This window comes from Vanessa tameamea, chromosome 19 (genome assembly GCF_037043105.1).
Source record: "Vanessa tameamea isolate UH-Manoa-2023 chromosome 19, ilVanTame1 primary haplotype, whole genome shotgun sequence".
Lineage (NCBI taxonomy): Eukaryota > Metazoa > Arthropoda > Insecta > Lepidoptera > Nymphalidae > Vanessa > Vanessa tameamea.
The window spans coordinates 2,361,173-2,380,697 of NC_087327.1; the positions used below are offsets into that span (position 1 = coordinate 2,361,173).

At 29.6% G+C, this 19,525-nt stretch overlaps 2 protein-coding genes across 3 annotated transcripts in view; one reads left to right on the top strand and one right to left on the bottom strand.

The window, feature by feature from the left end:
* Positions 1-9,359, bottom strand: part of LOC113397025 (steroid hormone receptor ERR1) — a 31,555-nt gene extending 22,196 nt beyond the window's left edge. Inside the window, exon 1 of one of the 2 annotated variants that reach the window (XM_064217835.1) lies at positions 9,015-9,359. In XM_064217835.1, coding sequence (XP_064073905.1) covers positions 9,015-9,041 — 27 coding nt within the window. In that variant the 5' untranslated portion in view covers positions 9,042-9,359. Of the gene's footprint in view, positions 1-714; positions 972-9,014 lie in introns of those variants that run through there. The other variant, XM_064217834.1, reaches the window with a different exon arrangement.
* Positions 9,360-15,046: 5,687 nt separating this feature from the next.
* Bai (baiser) lies at positions 15,047-19,194 on the top strand. Its single transcript, XM_026635173.2, has 5 exons — positions 15,047-15,370; positions 15,742-15,862; positions 16,751-16,821; positions 18,235-18,361; positions 19,017-19,194. Exons 1-5 carry the CDS (start codon positions 15,194-15,196, stop codon positions 19,136-19,138), a joined length of 618 nt encoding a protein of 205 aa, XP_026490958.1. The 5' UTR covers positions 15,047-15,193; the 3' UTR covers positions 19,139-19,194.
* The last annotated feature ends 331 nt before the right edge of the window (positions 19,195-19,525 follow it).

Genomic DNA, 19,525 nt, shown 5'->3' on the forward strand with positions numbered 1-19,525 from the left:
TAGTAAATGGAGATTTGAAATATGTAAGATTGCAGGATCTCTTAAATTTAAAAAATGCATAAACAACAAAAAATGTATAGTGCAGTTCGTTGCCACCGATTAATTTAAGTTTTGCGCTTTTTGCATAAAACATAGACGGCAAAACCTGATGATAAATTGAACGAATATGAAGGCCAAATGTTGAATTGATTATATTATTTTACGACCATCATCACATGCAATTTATACCGTCATTATGCAGAAAACTTTAGCAAACAATTCAAACGCAAAAACGGGTTCAATAAGATTAAACTCACAAACCAGACAAAGATAAATAAAAAATAGTTCAAGTTTTAAGTGGAACATAGATCGTTAAAGTACCAAAGCAATTGTCACACGTCGATCCTGTTAATAAGATTTATATTTAGATGTTATAAAAACACACAAGATGTTTTTAAACAAATCTACAATTTAAACTGATACACAAATATCTCTTTTGAAATGCTTCTAATCTTTTTTAAAGGAAAGGCCGTCTGCTGTCTGTTATACTTATATAACTTTAAACTTTTAGATAATAATGTTGTTCGTTGTAAGTAAACTATATTGTAAACAATTATTATCTACACGTGTACCTAATAGCAATATTTTCTCTATTTAGATCCACAAAGTATTCGAGCTACTACTACTACTAGGATATTGTAAATTAGGAAAATGTTTTAGGATTTTTGTACTCACGCATTTTTTTGTGTTCCAACGCACTTTGAAGGGATCAATAAGAAAGTTCCACTTTACCTGTATGGCACACATTGTTACTGTAATTTAGAACTATTAGATTGCTGCACTGCCTCTTAAGCTTGTAGAACAAAGCACATACGTTTCCTTCCTTAGGCATTCGAAATGTGTCAAAGTTTTAGCGACTAACACCTAAGTCGATACAACGCGCATGATAACTGAGGCGACAGTTACGCACTGCGCTCACGCATTGCGTACGCTACGAGCACGCTCGCCCCACCGTATCGGCGCACGCGCCGCCCCACGCAGCACCACGTGCTTTTAGCCTTTCAGATTGGTCCCTTCGACTGCGAATGATCACATGCAGCGAATGAACGCCCTTCGAGACTGTACCTTTGTAACAACGACGAATAAACGCGCCGCTATAAATTTTCCTGAAGCTACGCCAACTACACCGAGACGCGATTGGTTCAAATACGTTGTATATAAAGTAACTAATGATTTCCTTTGTAAAGGTTCATTGAGTTCATAGTAACGTATTCACGGTAATAATATTCGCAATTTATTTTTACTATAAATTTACATAAGAAAATCATTTAAATTCGTAAATAGGTATATAAAACTCAATATATTTTCGCTAGTTGTAGGTAAATTAGCTATATGAGATTATCTTTATAAACGAACATAATCTCCACCTAAATAAATTCTGTAAGATTCATAATAAAATAAGTTATTCACTCTCCTTAACATATGTAACCAAAAATGCACAGTTTTGTACCTACGTGTAACAGAACTAGGTTTTTCATTAAAGCACCCTTAGTTACTCAAATTCATTATTTGGTAATGGCACTATCTGAAATCTTACATCTTATAATGACGTGTAGAAAACATCCCTGAACATTCAATGTGCTACAATAAATACACACGAAGAAGTTTTACCTAAATATTTCAAAGGGTACCTACTAGTCAAACAAACTTTATAATTCACAATAAACACGACAAAAGTACCTATCTAGGTACCTATAGTACCTCTATTTAATATATAATAAATTATAACGACTTACTAAATATTCAGCGAGGTAGATCGATTTCAGACAAATCGCCTAAAGCGCTTTTTAGACAATCGAAGGCCAACATGAATGTAACGACAGCCTTCGCAACACTTAAGTACCTATGCATATTAAGTTGCATTAATTTATTAGCAAGGTCCTAATTTTGCATTTTATATAAGTAAATGCCCATATTACACGAATCACGCATATCTTAGGTAGGTAGGTATAGAGGCGAATAAATATGAAATAACTAGAGTCACATTTCGGTAAGTGAAGTGTGACGGTGAAGTATAACCTTGTTTTTTTTCTTGCAAATACTTTCTACAAATTGAACAGTAATTAGTAGACAACAGCCATAAAATTAGTCTTCTATTTGGAAACAGCGATAGCTAGTTTCCTACACCTTGCTACCCGTATCTTAATCGTATCGTACCTTCAATCTTCAATCGTACTTGACAAATTGGTGGTTACTAAACGTTCGTTCTCATCCCTAGGTCTATCTCATATTTTAACTGTCGTTATTGCCTCTTAGAAGATATCAATGAAATATGTAGATATCATGTCTAACATTACAAACGCTTTTGGCTTCATTTTAGCTTAGACGTTTTTCTTAATACATTAATGAGGCATGAACAATTACTGGATTTCAATTTTTAAATCCTAAAAACAAATATATTAATAAGTAATAATAAGTCTAACATTTTATACAGATAGAAAATAATTTTCCCTTCGCAATGAATTCTTGATTTACACAAATAAAAACGGTCACCTAACATTTTTACTAATAAAAAGAAAACAAATAAATCTAACAAAACGCTGCGGGTTCAAAGCTGTTCGAGAACAGAACGCGGCCTAGACAGACAGACGACGAAGAACGCGGTCGTAACAACATGGTCCTTTTAGATGAACTTATTTTGATGATGTATAATACTTGATATAATTCAAAATCTCTCAATACGTCATTAAGAACCCACAAGATACCTACGCAACATTCCTAAATATCAATATTATGATTGAATATTAGCAATAAGTGCTCAATCAACGTTTTGAATTTTATGTTTTTCCTTAAAACCAGTTTATTAAAGAAAAACGAATAAAACTCAACGTCTATTATTAGAAAACCAACGAAGGTAAGTAAAACTGGAAAGTTTAATATACCTGAATAGTGAATACTTTATGCGAATGAAGCACGTTTAATGCAATATGAAAAAATATCCAAATTTTTCGTTGATAATGAATAAAGAATGAATAAGGATACAATAACTTCTGAAATAAGAAAATTTAAAAAACTAAAACATTCAGTAAAATTAAGAACAAGTATAGAAACAAAACAAAAGGTTGTCATTTGAAAAGTATTTCACGAAAAAGTTGAAGATAACATATTATAGAATTTACTAATAGATTCGGTTTATTGTATCCTAATACCTAAAATAAAATGCAGACGGACAAAAACTAACACGGTCAGTCACAAGATAGCTAGTTATATACGAAATACCTCGAAGCATCAGCCAGACATATAATAGGTTAAACAAATAAAGATTGCCATCATAGATACATTATTTTAAAAGATGGAATACATGGTAATTACGTTATATTTAAAAAACGACATTTATGCAAATTATCACGCAACACTGACGGATTGCCGCGTCTAATTAAATACATAATAAGAAAGAGTTTATTAACTCTATATCATTAAATAATAATTAAGTAGTTTATATGGAAATCTTTTAACTAAATGTCTTAAAGAATTTATAAATATTTTAGTATTTAAGTCTAAAATTCATATTTGTAAAACAAGGTATGATATTATTAATAACGCGGCTCAAGGTCGTGGCTGTTTTTTATTAACAGCTATGTATTATACATACAATTCTAGCAAACGAAATCATCTAAATAAGTATCAACTAACTCGACATCGAGGTCATTTCAAACAATGACATCTCTGTTATAAATAATAAAGTACATTTAAAAACGGAACTGGCTGAAAACATAAATTTCAAGTCTTAATGTAATGGGTACTCAAGAGCATAATTTAGAAAAAAAATTAAGACATAAATGGTTTGAGCCTGTATTGTATTAGTACAAGGTAAAAGAGAGGGGGTGCTTGGTAACGAGATGGTCCCTTACTATTTTTTTGGCGTGAGGTTCTTGATCAATAGGAGGTTAAGAACCACTGATGTATACGTTGTGTTAGGGCAGGCACGCGGCGTCGGCGCGCCGGGCCGCCAGACTCGAATCGCTTTTTTGGCCATAGGGTTGTCGCTTATCAGTTATTTATGAGACTAATACGAAATAATGGGACCTACGCAGTCCCCATATTAAAAATGTATTTAAAATACAAGATGTTTTTATATGTTTACGAAACAATATAGAGAAATTAAAGATAAATCATGCTTTATTAATTGTGTTTTTAATGTCACCAAATAAAAAACAAAATAGATAAAATTCTAAACCATTATTTGATAACTTGTCATCTGTCAGAGTTCTTAAAGGAACTTTAGCAACTGAGTTAATTGCTTTAAGTAATTTGCACTTCAGAATAATCGCAGACATCGCGTTATAGACATAAAAATAACGCAACCCTATGACAAAAATAATTGTGTGGGAGAGGCCATTCGTGGAATAGCTCTTTCTAAAATGTGTGCGTGTTGTATAATATGTACATAATCGAAGCAGTGTGCGCCGCCGGTTCATTGTCAAGGCCAACTGCCAAATCTCCCGCTCGAGCCCCTTCCCCCCACACTCCTACTCCTTCATGTCAATTATACGATTTCAACGAAGCCAGCGAGTTGCCGACTAAGTATTCCTCCGGCACTGAAGCCTTCTCCCCATCGGCCCTGAGCAAAACAGCAATACGTAACGCACAATAAAATTAGTTTCAAACGATATAATTGACTCTCGATTTCGACTACAAGCTAGTAGGCATTGCTGGCCATCAACGTAATGATCGCGTATTTTTATCGTCATCTATCAGATTCCTCTTTGTTTTAACGCACTAGGCTTGTTATAGATTTATGATAGTCAACAGCATTGACATAAAACATTGATGGTGATGAAAACAAATGTCGGTCAATATATAAGACATTGTAGAAGCAAATCACTTAGCACTAAACTATTGAACTCTAAATACATAATAAAATAACATAGGACGTATTTATATCACGTAATTTGATAGCATATCAGAGAAAAAATACTTGGTCAATATGTAAGACAGAAAGCATTATTAGACGTACCGATAAAATAAATTGAAAACTTCATAATAAAAACAAAGTAGAACATTTCCAACAGCTTGTGATAAAAGGTCAAGCGTCATGCATTTCTAACAAATTCAAGATTGAAGTCCGACTTTTACTGTTAGAAATAATTATTTATCTGATAGATTCCTATATGTTTAATTTAAACGCGGAAATAGTACTACATTTGAAATAGTTGCATTCATATCAATGTGTGAAATGTCCATGACCATAGTTTTATGATCTCGTGACCTAGTTGATACAAATATCTCTCTGCACTTGGTACGAATGATATGATAACGAATTAAACAAATTAAACTATTACACATATGAAAGAAATTGAGATTACTGCCATGATTTGTGGACAAAATATACGTATTTTAATTCTTTTAGTCTAATTTTTCAAATGAAATAGTATCAAATAAGAATTTTACAGCATTATGTATTAAAAGTAGGTACTATTGAGCGAAAGTTCAGTAATAATTTTTTTACAACAACATTTTTAATTACTACGCAGATCACGACAAGTGATCGTGAACATATAAATACTTAGAGCTCGTGGATTTAGGCCTGTAAAATTAGTAAAAGATGAAAAAAAAATTCAAAACGTAAAAGCTATAAAACTGCATAAAATTTTAAAAAAGTTCGCTTAAAAATTTTAATCGCTTGGTAATTGTGAATTTTTATGACGCTTAAAAAAGTTATGAAAATGTTCGTGTTCGTAAACTCGACACAACTTTATACTACGTTACGAGTTAATACTCGTGATATTTCAATATGTATATTTTATATGGACAATTATATTTACTGATTATACATGCGTACTTTACCCGGTTATTAATTAAGGGATTAATTGATTAGGAGATTCATTATGTCTGAAACGATTGAATAAGTTTGGTTTTGTTTGATAATAATAATAATTTAGTAAATCGTGACAATGTAACACTTTTGCATAATAATAAAAGTCGTCCTTAAGGTTTTACGTTTGGTAATAAAATATAGAATTATATGCCTGATAGCAACGTAATGGTCGTGGAATAATTTCGGAACTACAATGTTACCACGTGGGACACCCAAGATTTTAAATAGAAAAAGGCAAGTACATATATAGACAAATGTGCGGGCTACATTATATTAGCATGACTTTTTATTTTAGGATAATTGAAGTTTGTTAGAATTTTTTAATATAAAAAAAAAAAATTGTAATATAGATATGTCAATCAGTATCAACGTATGATCGTTTTTTGGTAATGCATATCTTTAGAACAAAATATTCCTAATTTAATCTGAAGCAATAGCATAAGAAACACATTATTGATTTTTAATAAGATTCGATTCCGTTATTGTAAAGACCAATGCAATAAGATACTTGGATGAATATAATAGTCTAGGCAGAATAAATTACACTTAGACCATTTTTATATTTTTTGACACAGATTTTTTAAATTTGGAACAGTAAATTTTTACTTAATTATTTAAATAAATTTCAAAATAAACGATAAGCATTAACCTATATACATATTATGACATATCGATCATTTGTCGTCACGATATTAGTATGTATATGGAAGTGATGCATTTTCGTATACATATATGATAAAAAAAACAGTCAAGGCCATGTTCTTTATCACTCGAATTGTGCAAAGTAGATTAGAAAGATAACCAATCCCCACTTAATGTAAGTTTGTTTATAGGTATATAAGAAGAAATTTTAGTGAAAAACGTCGAGACGAACGAGAGTAATGTATTTGCCTAAGTTGTATATATATGTTAATATGTCAACTGTTAATCGTCGCGGCTTTTCAACATCATTGTCAAATAAGTAGTATAGTCATGCCCACATTGTAAGCTTTTGTTAACTAGTAATTTTTGTTTCGCTAACAAAATAAAAAAACTCCACCTTTACCCGGAAGGTAAATGAAAACATTAAACTGAAATATATGTGCTATATAAGAATTTTAGATTATCAGAGAAAGTTTGATAAGATCGCGTACGTAATCTTATATTTGCTGCGGCCTGGTGCTAAAAGGGCCAAAGTACATCGTTGAGTAATATTTAAATCACATTATTCTATATAATTTTAAAAAATATTTATTTATTTGTACTAAAACTAAAAATGTTGCCCTATATTTATGTTACATAAAATAATCTACATATTAATTGTTTCTATTCTTATTATCAAAAGTGAAGTTTATTTATATTGACCCTTTTAGCACTAGGCCACAGATAATGAAACCAGTGAAAATGAATAATAACGAGCCTTTGCATAAGTCACCGAGAAAAAAAAAACACAGAACCTTATTACACATTAATAAACCTCACATGTCTTTTATTAAAATTTCTAATATCGATCGCCCCAAGAGTTTCGAGAGCCGCGCGTTGTTAATGTTCAGTTAAAATCAAATAGACTTTCAAACGTCGACCTTGAACGAATGCATATTCAATAGCACGTCTGAACAGGTCGTCCGACGTCTGGAGGTACTAAACAAATCAAATAGGTAGGGAATTAAATTGTGTAATAAGAATAAATCCTTGGGAAGTCTAAGCACTAAGGCACTGGCGTCGCGTGAAACAACAAAAAAAAGTTTAAGGGTTGTCGCTCACGACCGTGTATATGGGAAGATTATTTATTTGAGAAACTTCTTTGAGCACGATGCGGATAAAATTTTCAAGGTCGAACTTTATTGCAACGTTTTTTTAGCGTATCTACGTAACTTTCGAGTAAAACGTTTCTGACGGTTTCGGTTTTTTTTTTCAGTTTGGCACGTGTTATATTAATGATAATATTATTAGGCAATTTAATAATCAATAATGAAATGAGTTCCGTCGTTTTTTTTTGGTTCCTTCCAATTTAACAAGACAATTTTGCTTGTCTTCAAAATTACATTTATTACATTTGCTTGTCTTTAAAAAGGAGGAGTATGCATTAAATAGGAAATCAAAACAGATTGTGTGACAAGTTAGTTTATTAAATTTACGAAATACGAAAACAAAAAGAATACTTAAATAATAATAAACTTTATCATTTTTTTTTTTTTAATATGTGAATGATAATTTTGATTTTATCTACCTACCTATATGGTAATAAATATTCGTAGTTCAAAGGTTAGTATTATAACTAAGTATTACGAAATCCCACTAATATTTGATGTTATGTCGGTATATAATTCGATTTTTTTATTATTATTTTTTTCTGCTAAGACCGTGTACGACATCCTTTAGAGGCTTAGCGCTAGACACAGATATGGCCGGCGGGCGATCGATCACGGCGCGTTGGGGCAGGTCGGGTACGCGCTTTGCGTTTCGCACGTGTATCACCGGTGTTTGAGAAAATAGCGGTTATATTATATCAACCGTGAAAATACCGTACCGTTTCACTGTAACGTGCTACGAAATAACAAGAATTGTTTCGACATGTCACTATGTAAAAAAAAAAAATTCTCAGTACGTAGGAAACGTGAGCGTTTAGAGGAATACTGAGCAGCTCTACAGAATAGATCGTTTAAAAGGACTTCCGCGCCGACGTTACGAGGCAGAATAGCGATCAGGATCTAAAGGTAATTTTTGGACAAACGAATCAGTCAATTGTTAACCACTTGCGAATAATCATTCATTCCAATTTAACTTTACACAGGAACTGATCTATATAAAATACAAACGTATTTAACTAGTAAATACTTTTTTTATACAAAAATATTTTTATCAAAATTTGATAAAACCGGTTAAGATATAATTAATGAAATTAGTGCAGTTAATTTTCAATTATAACAATTAATTATGAATAACATAAATTTATCATAAATTAAAATGAAATATTTTAAACAATTCATTCCAGTAATTGCATAACAATGTTTAGAATATGAAATATTTTTGATAAGTAATTCAAGCGTCTACTGTGTGTTGATAAAATGTTAGGATAGGTCATGGCGAAACGCGTTCCGAATAAAAAATTTTAAGAGCCGGCTCGTTTTCCTACTTTTTCATATCAAACATTGAAATGTAATTAAATTGTACGAACCACGTCGTCCATCTCCATCCAGTCCATGTCGGCTTCTATCAGGTCGACTTAATATTCGGGTGCAATGTCACGTTAGAGAACTGCGCGTCGCGACGTTCGACACACGAGTGCAGCGTCGTGTCGTGTGTTGCACCGAAAATTCGTTCCCGCGTGCCCTCCCCGCACACCCCAACACCTCCTCTCGCGAAATTTTTCGAATCGTACAACGCCATCTATGGTCGATCGGAAGCCCACTCCCCCTTCGACGTAGCCTTGAACTTGACAACACATCGCGAGCGACCCAGTTTTGCGGCGAGTCCCCGCCCCCGCGCGCGACTGGCGCACATTGTCGCGGCTGCGTCAGCTGAATGGAACCGAGTGCAGCATAAAGAATATTTTCGCGCCACGCTGCAACTCTTGCTTTCATTGTATAATGTTACATCACGCACTTGCGCACGTATTTACATCGACTGATTAAAATTCCGACTCGTTTCGGACTTAACTTTAAACGTTTTGGAATGATGTTGACATCTCGCTACGTTTGTATTCGTCCGTATAAACAATTTGACATTCTTGATGTGTACATAACGGTTTTATAAAAGATTTTAGGTATAAAGAACATTATTTCTCATAAGAATTTACCATTCGCTTAAAATGAGATACATATATTTCTATACATTTGCAAGAAAACAGTTTTAACATCTGGGCCGTTGGATATAAAAGGCTTTATTTACTATAGCGAGGATATTAAATTATTTTTTAGTTTGACTTTAAACATCCCTATACTATACTATATAATTTTACTTTAATATGCCGTTAAGAAATACAATTAAAAGCGTTATAACTAAACACATTTCGGTATATGAATCTATTAAACAAATACACTACCAAACCAAAGCACTGCATTAAAAATATACATATATTCTTATATAATATATACCTACCTCACGTTATCAATTTTGTTCACACTTAACACAGAATGAGTTGTTAACGTTTTATTACCTTTACGAACAAGTAGGTTTTAACTTATGAAGTTTGACGTGTGTTAAAATATAAATATTCAGAATTACTGAGGCCTTGTTCGAAATAACAATTTATTTTTAAAATTGTTATACATAATATTAAAAAATATAATAAAATATTAATGATTTCATACAACACGCAAAAAATGTAACAATAATTTCTAGTGCAAATATATTTTTAAGCATCCGTAACATATTAATTATATCTAATAATTGCGATATGAATATAATTGAAAAATACATTACTTATTTAATTTGAAACTTAGTTAAATAAATCTGAGTAATATCATTGATTTATAAAATACATGCGTCGTCATTTTCATTTATTAAATATATATTTTAATTGTTAGATAATCGAATTTTTTTTATTAAAATTGTTTTATTAAATAAATTGGCGGACGGGAAATGGGCCACCTGATGGTAAGTTGTCACCACCGCCCATGTTCATTGACACCGTTACCAATTCCTTATATCGCCAATGCCTACCTTTGGAACTAAGATGTTATGTCCCTTGTGCCTGGAGTTACACCAGTCTTTCTAACTATATATCTAAATCGTTCGCGTGTATGAACTAAAGTGCATTATTAAAGATGCGAAGACCCTAACCGACTAAACGTAGACTTCTCACAGAATACCTATACTCACTAGAGGTTTCAAGAGTCGCCTCTGTGATTAAAAGTAAAAGAGTTTTAATAGTTCACGAAATTTGTAAACAGACGTACCCAAATAAATATCGAGAATGGTTTTCTTTCATTAAGTAAGTACCTATACTGTTTCCATTAATAGTACTCATTATGTTTACTAATTTGTAGCTTTGGAAAATATTTAAGACTTGATATTATCTAATTTGAATTTAAGTTTTTTAAGAATTATGAAAGTCATACACGCGAATATTTGAAAACAAGAGTACCTTATCTCCTCCTGTTTGTCAATCGATTTTCTTTGATAGTTTTTCCAACTGTTGTGTTACCAATTTAAAAAAAATAATAATCGAAATATCGAGTAAAAATTTTCGAATCATGAAAGTTCATTAATGATTTCCTCGAGTTTTCAATTATAATAACGGTCTTAAATTGCGACCAATGAACGAACAATATTTATATTAAAATAATCTTATTGTTATAAGTTCTTCTTGCTAGTTTCACTTTTAAATTAAAAATATAAGTCATATTATCGCAGCGTTTTGAAATTCAACAAAACAAAAACTTGGGACAAGTATTAGGTATTTATTTTCCATTTATATAAAGATCACTCTATTTATATAAAACATTGAGCTTACATACAAAATTTGTGTATTAGAAGTAAATATTGTTATGTATAAGATAATTATAATATAAAAAATATAAGTACAGCTTCAGCGTCAATAGTTATTGATGATGATGATGATGATGATATACGGGTCGGGAAGTTACGAGTCGAATGTAATCTATTGGGCGACCAGTTGGCCCACTATTAGAACAAGCATTACTTTAAAATCCACCCACCCATGTAAAAAAAATAGTTATTTTTTTAGTATGACTTAAACCAAAGACAATGTTCCACAGAGCTATCTAGTCTTCAAAAATATACTGCTTGCTTTACCAGCATATTCCGCATTATTATTGGGATAGTAAAACATGTCGTCGATACGTCAAGTTTGGGGCATATAAACTATCACTATACAAAATATGACCTAAAAATGATCTATTGCCCCTTTCGGGCTCCGTGTAATAATAACACATATGTCATTCAAATTATTATTCCGAATATCAAAAACCAAGCACAAATTAATAATAACATTGAAATATACTACTGTAAGAAAATCGAGCAATAAATGGAAAATTGGAGCCAACTTGGTTCCTTGGAAAACAACTACCTGAAGCTTATGAAGATATTGTCATAACACCTGACATTTTAGGAGATACTTCTGATTTAGGTACGTTTTATTTCATATATTATACTATCATAACATAAATATAAAATAATGATCATAACCATTCTTAGTTACAGAACCCCGAGATGACGAGGATGTCCATGAAATTGAAGAAGTGGTATCAACCTTCGAAGATGAATCAGCCAGTGAAGATGAGAATTAACATTTGCATTCGTATATTCTATACGGATCTCTATTTGATTTTTTTATTAATAAATTATACCTTTTTTATATATGAATACGTATACCTTGTTTCTAGAGTTCCTTTAAATCGGTCAGAATAAGAATAATCCTTCATGTAATTGTCAGATTATTATTCAGGAAGACTATCATATCAATATGAACCCTCTGCATAAAAATCTGACGCGCCGGAGTATCCCAGGATCACGTCTTTTTTTTTACAGAATAAAAAATTAATTATTCCTATGGGCCGCATCCAAATCGTCAGAAATTTTAATACGACACTATTGAGAGTTCAATATACATATACTATGAATATCTGACACGCTCGATAATTTTTTTTTTTTTTAATTTTTCAATCGCTCTTAAGGGCAGCCTCGTCGACTTAATCGTCAGATTAATATATAGTGGTTGTCAGAAATATAAAGCGCGTTTATACTATTAATGGCTGACATGCTCGAGGACTTTTATACAAGTGATTTTTTTTTTACATTTTTAATGATTACCCGTTCTCCTCCCCACAAAAATAAAAAACTTGTAGTAAACTTTTTTCTTTTTAAAACATTCACTTTCGAATTCAACAAGTTTCCATGACGCTCGAGAAACTGCAAATATAGCATCCTCGCCTCCCCTACTATTAGAATTATTCAATATATCCCTGATTATAGAAATTAATTTAAATATTTCTTATAATATGTTCATAATTGTGTTAAATATACACATTTATTAGTGACAATATACCCAATACAATCAGTAATTAATATTTTTATTTTACAGCACATTTTACTTCTACTCTATGTAAAAAAAAACTTATTATCTTATTTAATTACATAAGATATTTTATATCGCTCCATCTTCTATGAAAGGAAAAGAAAGAAATTTATGAATCACATAACTCTTACTCAATACTTGAGTACCCTTGACTTATTAAAAACTTTAAAAAAATAATTCATACACAACAATGGCTACTTAATTTTTTTTTTAATTTTTATATATCTGCTCTTATATAGGCTCAAGTCCCTAAATATTTGTGTCAATAAATAACAATAATTGAATAATAATTAATATATTATGACTACAACCGCCATCTAGTATTGAACATGAGAACTTATAAATATGTTTTAATTCACTTATTGGATTCTAATAAACATGCTATTAATTGTATTTAATAGTTTGATATGAACTAAATAACCATCAATAAATCTTATGTTAATTAATTGTGACATTGCCATTAATTAAAACTATAATTAAATTATACAACATCGGCTTTTAGCAACATTGTATATATGGCATTGGTAAATAAGATCCTCTTAGGAGTTGAAATAGAAAAAAATACAAATTCCTCATCAAGGTTAAAACAATTCATATAAGTCTATGTAAATGAGTAAATAAAATAATTAACATTATTTATTTAAGTAACCCAGTTAAATTTTAATAGAAAAAAAATACATCTGAATCATGGCAATTATAGTAACCTAATTTTAAAAAAAAGACATAAGAAAACAACATTGTTTAAAATAATTGAAATAGGTTACTTAAAAATATATTACTTAGTACATAATAACATTATTGGAAATAAATTTTTGTTAATTAAAATTAACTTACCTTATTTGAATTTGATGCAACTTGTAACAAGTAGAATATGTACACATTTTCTCATTATTCAAAATATTCTGTAATTTCAATTCTTTATTCTTAATATCCAGATGCTACAACCGTAAAACATAACATCGTTTACTCAGTGTGAACCTGAAATTTTAAAGTTTGAATTTAGAAGCATATCATATGTTATTTATGTATTATTTTTATGTTCAACATTTCTACACAGTATGATTTATTAAGGAAAAGTTACCACTAATCTTATTGTTACATTAGCTTAGTCTTACATCTTAAAATAACAGGAAAATAATATGGAGTTCAACAATTAAATTATGTATTTTGGATATTATAAATGTTAAAATAAAAAAGTTCACTGTGACTACTAAATGATTACTCAACTCATTATGTAAACACAAAACAATATATTTTTATAAAAATAAAGTTACTTACTGAAGTACAATTAAATGAATCGAAGGTTGTTCCACATCAATAACACCATTAACAATTGTTTTATGTGCTATTATTCATGAAATAAAAATATCTAATGTTCTGTCAAATTCACTTTTATAAACATTCCAGAATTTAATAGATTATGTTCTAAAAATTGTTCATGTTCGTAAAAATTTTCAAGTTTTAACGTTTTAAAGAAACGGAAACACAATGTAGATTATTTGAAAAAGCATTTAAAAGATACGAAATTCGAAATTTCCATTACCAAACAAGGTTAGAAAATTTGACGTTTCATATCATTTTTAGGTGCAACTGCAAGGCCAAATTTTGCATCGGAATTTTTACGTCACTTTTACACATGAAGGTATAGGAGTTTTGGAATTGTTCATTAAGAAGAATGTTTACCAAGAAAATTAGAATTGAAATATAGTGTGTTTTGAATAAAACATTTTTAAAATTGAATACAAATTAATTTTTTTAAAAATAAATAATTAATTACTAAAATATTATTATTATACAAATTATCCCTTTTGTTTTATAATCTGAGCAAACAGGTAATCTGTAAACCTGCCTTATTAGACTATTTCATAATTATTGTCATTTAATCAAAAATTATAGCAAAATTTGAACCAAACTTAAAAGCAATTAAGTTTATTGTATCATGCTAAAACTATTAACCAATAATTATATAATGGATCTCTAATTTTTAGCTTATGTAAATATATTATTTGCTTATTATTAAATAAATAGTGAGATAAATAAAGAAAATCATTACAGAGTAAATAAGTAAGAGTTTTAAGTAATAATTATATAATTTAATAGAAAAAAAACTAACTTTTGACGTTACTCAAATTAAGTTTTCATGGTAAAGATGGCAACATATTTGAAAGCTATTTCATGAACGCCGACGTTTCTCTTTTTTCGGGCCAACTCATCGGTCTATTTGACACAGGATAATATGTTTGTTTTCACTTCGAAGAGTGATGATTTGTGACTTATTTATTGTACGGTAATAAAAAATAGCAATTAATTAAAACATGGAGGTGCAATATCTCATAATATTTTTGAGTATTTTCTGGCATGGGTGCGATGCTATAATGTGGAGTTTAGCACCGAACACTCAAAAGTGCTTGAAAGAGGAGCTTCATGCGAATGTACTAGTTGCCGGTGAATATGAAGTTGTGGAAGTCAAAGGGCAAAGAATTGATTACATCGTAAGTTCGTTTAATAAAACTGGAGTACTCAAACACAGAGATTTCACGTGTCGTTTCTTACATGAAGTAAATTTTCAATTAAAAATAAAAAAGCAACCTCAAATACGTGGAGAATAACATAAAATTTCAAACGTCACATAAGTTTGATCTGACTTATTTCTATTTCCCTTTCTATTCATAAAGGCTTACCAATTAGACTTATTTAATATATATAATACTGAAGACTGCTATACTGTCACTGGGTCAATGGGTAGAGACAATATGAATAAAATAATAACATAATCCAAAGTGATATACTGAAACATTATATTTTTATTGAAAATACTCTATGAATTTATATTGCTAAATAAATATTAATATATATTTTTCAGGTACGTGATTCAAAAGGTCACATTCTCGCTCAGAAAGATAGTATTACAAAAGGAAAATTCACATTTGTAACAGAGACATATGACACATTTGAAATTTGTTTCATATCAAAAGTACCCCCAGGTAAATATTAATTGCACAATGCATGTGGTCTATACTTGTGGTCATGAAGATATACATTTTTCAAGTAAACCCCTTCACTACTTCTTTTCACTAATCTTTATAGTTTTTAACTTGTTATTCAATATCACTGTGTTTATTAATTTTGGGTCCATGTTAACTGCCATTGAAACTATTTATTGGTATATGGCATAAACATAAAAAAAATATATTTTCAATGTTTTTGTTATTGTTATAAAAAAAATAGTAATATAGCCTTATTATAAGCAAAGAAAGTAAAAAGACCAACAATTGTTAGATTTACATATTCCATTGTACTTCCGTTCCGTTCACACCATTGCTACTTATACAATACCATTCTACTTATCTACTTATTAATATAGTTTTGATACTATTTTTTTTTCAAATCCATAAGAAATATAGTTTATACTTGCTCTCAATTCAATATATCGTCGATAGAATGTCGACTGTCATTTATTTGACATTTGACCTCTTTTAGTTGAAGTAGGCTATAGAGCCAAAAAAATTTTATGAATAATCATTCTTCCATCATTCAAATATCCTTAAATAACTTTTAATCAAAATATTATTTTGATTGATTTTATAATATCTAAAAAATTATCAGTATTTTAGTTGTAGACATAATTTATTATCACAATCATTTGTGATTTATAAGATAATAACTAAGTAACACTGTGTTTTAATAAACTATGTAACACTTAAATTTAAGTGTAAAATTAAAATGTGACTCTGTTTATTTCTTACACATTCATTATTAATTTAAATAGGCTTACATTTATTTTATACATATGTAACACTTAAGAAAACCACCAATTGGTTATTTTAAATATATGTGAAATTACTTATGTAATTTTTTTAACATATTTTCAGAATTCCGTGGTATTGCACAGGATGTAACACTGGACATCAAAGTTGGTATTGAAGCAAAGAATTATGAAGGTGTAAGTATTTTTGAAAGACTTAATATTTTTTTAAGAAATTATTTACAATATTATAAATGCTTTTTTCATATTATAAGAATTATTTAACAAATGTTTATATTTATGGATATTTTACTATTGTTCTTTTATAAATATGCTGTATAATTTTTAATATAAATTTCTACACAATATTTAATTTTCTTTTTATCGGTGGGCCGTCTATGATATTCTGCATCTTCAAGAATTCTTGGGTAATAATATAGTGTGCGTTTGATGATTTTCCCCATTAATTAATCAGTCTAAAAATATACATCTGATGCTCAGTTTCTTACGCTATTTTAAAAACAAAATGATATTTGCCAGATTTAATTGTAAGATTTGAGTGTTTTTATCTATATCCAATACTAAACATCTATTTTACTTTCATATAACCTAACTAGACTCACCATATTTAAAATTGCTCATTTAAAATATTTAATGCAAATTAATAAAAATATTTAGTATATTTTTTGAATTATCATATTAATCAAAGTTTACTGTTGTGTTAAAACTAATGTAATAAATGCATGCTTTCCAATGTGGGTATCTAATCAAATTAATATAATTTTATACATATCTATATGTGACAGACCAAAAGTATAAATTAATTGTTTAGTTCGACATTATACCCTTTTACCAAATCTTGTGTAATTCTGTCTCTATTCACTGTCGATCACACAGCTTTCATCTATCAGTTGAGATAAAGTTATTATTCATAAGACTATATCTTTATTTTTTTATTTTTATATGATCGGATTTCCCAACCATTAATTTAATATTACATGTTAACAAGTGCAAATTAGAAAAACTAGCAAGTCTGTAATATATACAAATTTCGTTTTAATATACTTATAAATGGTGAGTAGTATGTATTTAAGTATTTATGACCGGCAAACTGAATTTTAAATATTATCTTTTCTATTCGAAAATATTTTCCTTATTACCATGGATTCAACAGTAATAATATAATGCTACCAGAATTCTTGACAATATTTTTAATACACATAAAAAAATTAACTTTTGGTATGGCTTTATGCAAACCCAACCCATTGGTTAGATGTTCTACTAAATAGCAATACTTAGAATTTTTGTATTGAGTGAGCTATTGTAACAACAGATACAAGGGACATAACATCTTAGCTTCCAAGGTTGGAGGTGAATTAGGTTAATATTTCTTCTTGCCGCCTTCCATTAACTATCACAGGCAGTGGTGACCATTTATCATCAGATATTTAAAAAGAAGTCAGGTCTGTAATCTGGACCTACTTCATATAATAATATATATGATATGAAATTTGCAATGAAAAATATCACAATATGTTTGTTTTCCGATTCAATCATAGACACATGAAAGTCTGCAAATAAAATTGATACAATAATCTAATTTGAACATAGATTGGTGAGGCTGCCAAATTGAAGCCTATGGAGCTGGAGTTAAAGAGATTAGAAGATTTATCAGAAGCCATCGTTCAGGACTTCACACTCATGAGGAAAAGAGAAGAAGAAATGAGAGACACGAATGGTAAGCTTTTATTTTAACTGGTAACCAAGATCTGAATTTAACTTGATCTTGTCATATGAAAACAAAGAGACATTACGCTTTATTGATGAAAATAATATTTATACTAGCTTTAATAATGTTTAGAAACTTCGATCGATTTCGATAAACATATTGATTTTATAACTTTAGATTTGTCAAGCACTTTTGTATAATTTTGATTACAAGGAAATCTCGTTTGAAATAAAAGCTTAAGTATTTATTAAAAATATCTATATTCAATTAATTCTTAACATTTTCTAGAATAGTCTAATTATTATTTGCTATTCCACTACGAGAAACTACTGAGGTCACCGCTTTTTAAATTAAAGGTATTCGTTTAACTTACGCGCTGTTATAACATTACTATAAAATGAGCATCATTGTTAATCAACTTTTGTATCATGCAAAGTAAATTGAAATCATACAATAATCGTATATTTCTCGATTTGTTGTTACTTATCAAACAAACCTAACTTGAATAATTGAAGAAAATAAGTGTTCAATGAAACCAATATTATTACATTTTAGGAAAACCATAACCAAAAAAACAATATTAATTAGAAATTTGCTCGTATAATACCGCAAGGTATTAAGTACTAAAAACTAATGTTTGACTAATATTTCTTTCTTGTTTCAGAGTCAACAAACAATCGTGTGCTCTATTTCAGTGTATTTTCTATGGTCTGTCTCCTAGGATTGGCTACGTGGCAGGTTCTATATCTACGCAGATACTTCAAAGCCAAAAAACTCATTGAATAATATATTTTTTTATATTTCAAACGTTGATGTAGTCACACTAAGATCGATATAATAATGGGAGCTGTTTTACGTCATAATTAAATTTAAAGCACAAACTTCGAACAAAATACATGAATCATTGATGATAATAATTTTTGAACTATAAGCAAATATATAAAGATTTCTTATTTTAAAATGAATTCAAATGTGTTTTGGTATATTTATACTATTTGTGTCTTTTCCCAGCTTCATATTGTCATCACAACCGACCGGTGTGATTATATAGGTTTGTTTAGATCTCGTGGCTACGTCACGTCGTATTATTTAAATAAAACAAATTTCTTTTACTTAACAAATTTATTTAAATAAATGTTTGTTGTATGTATATGATCGATTTCTTGTCGCTAA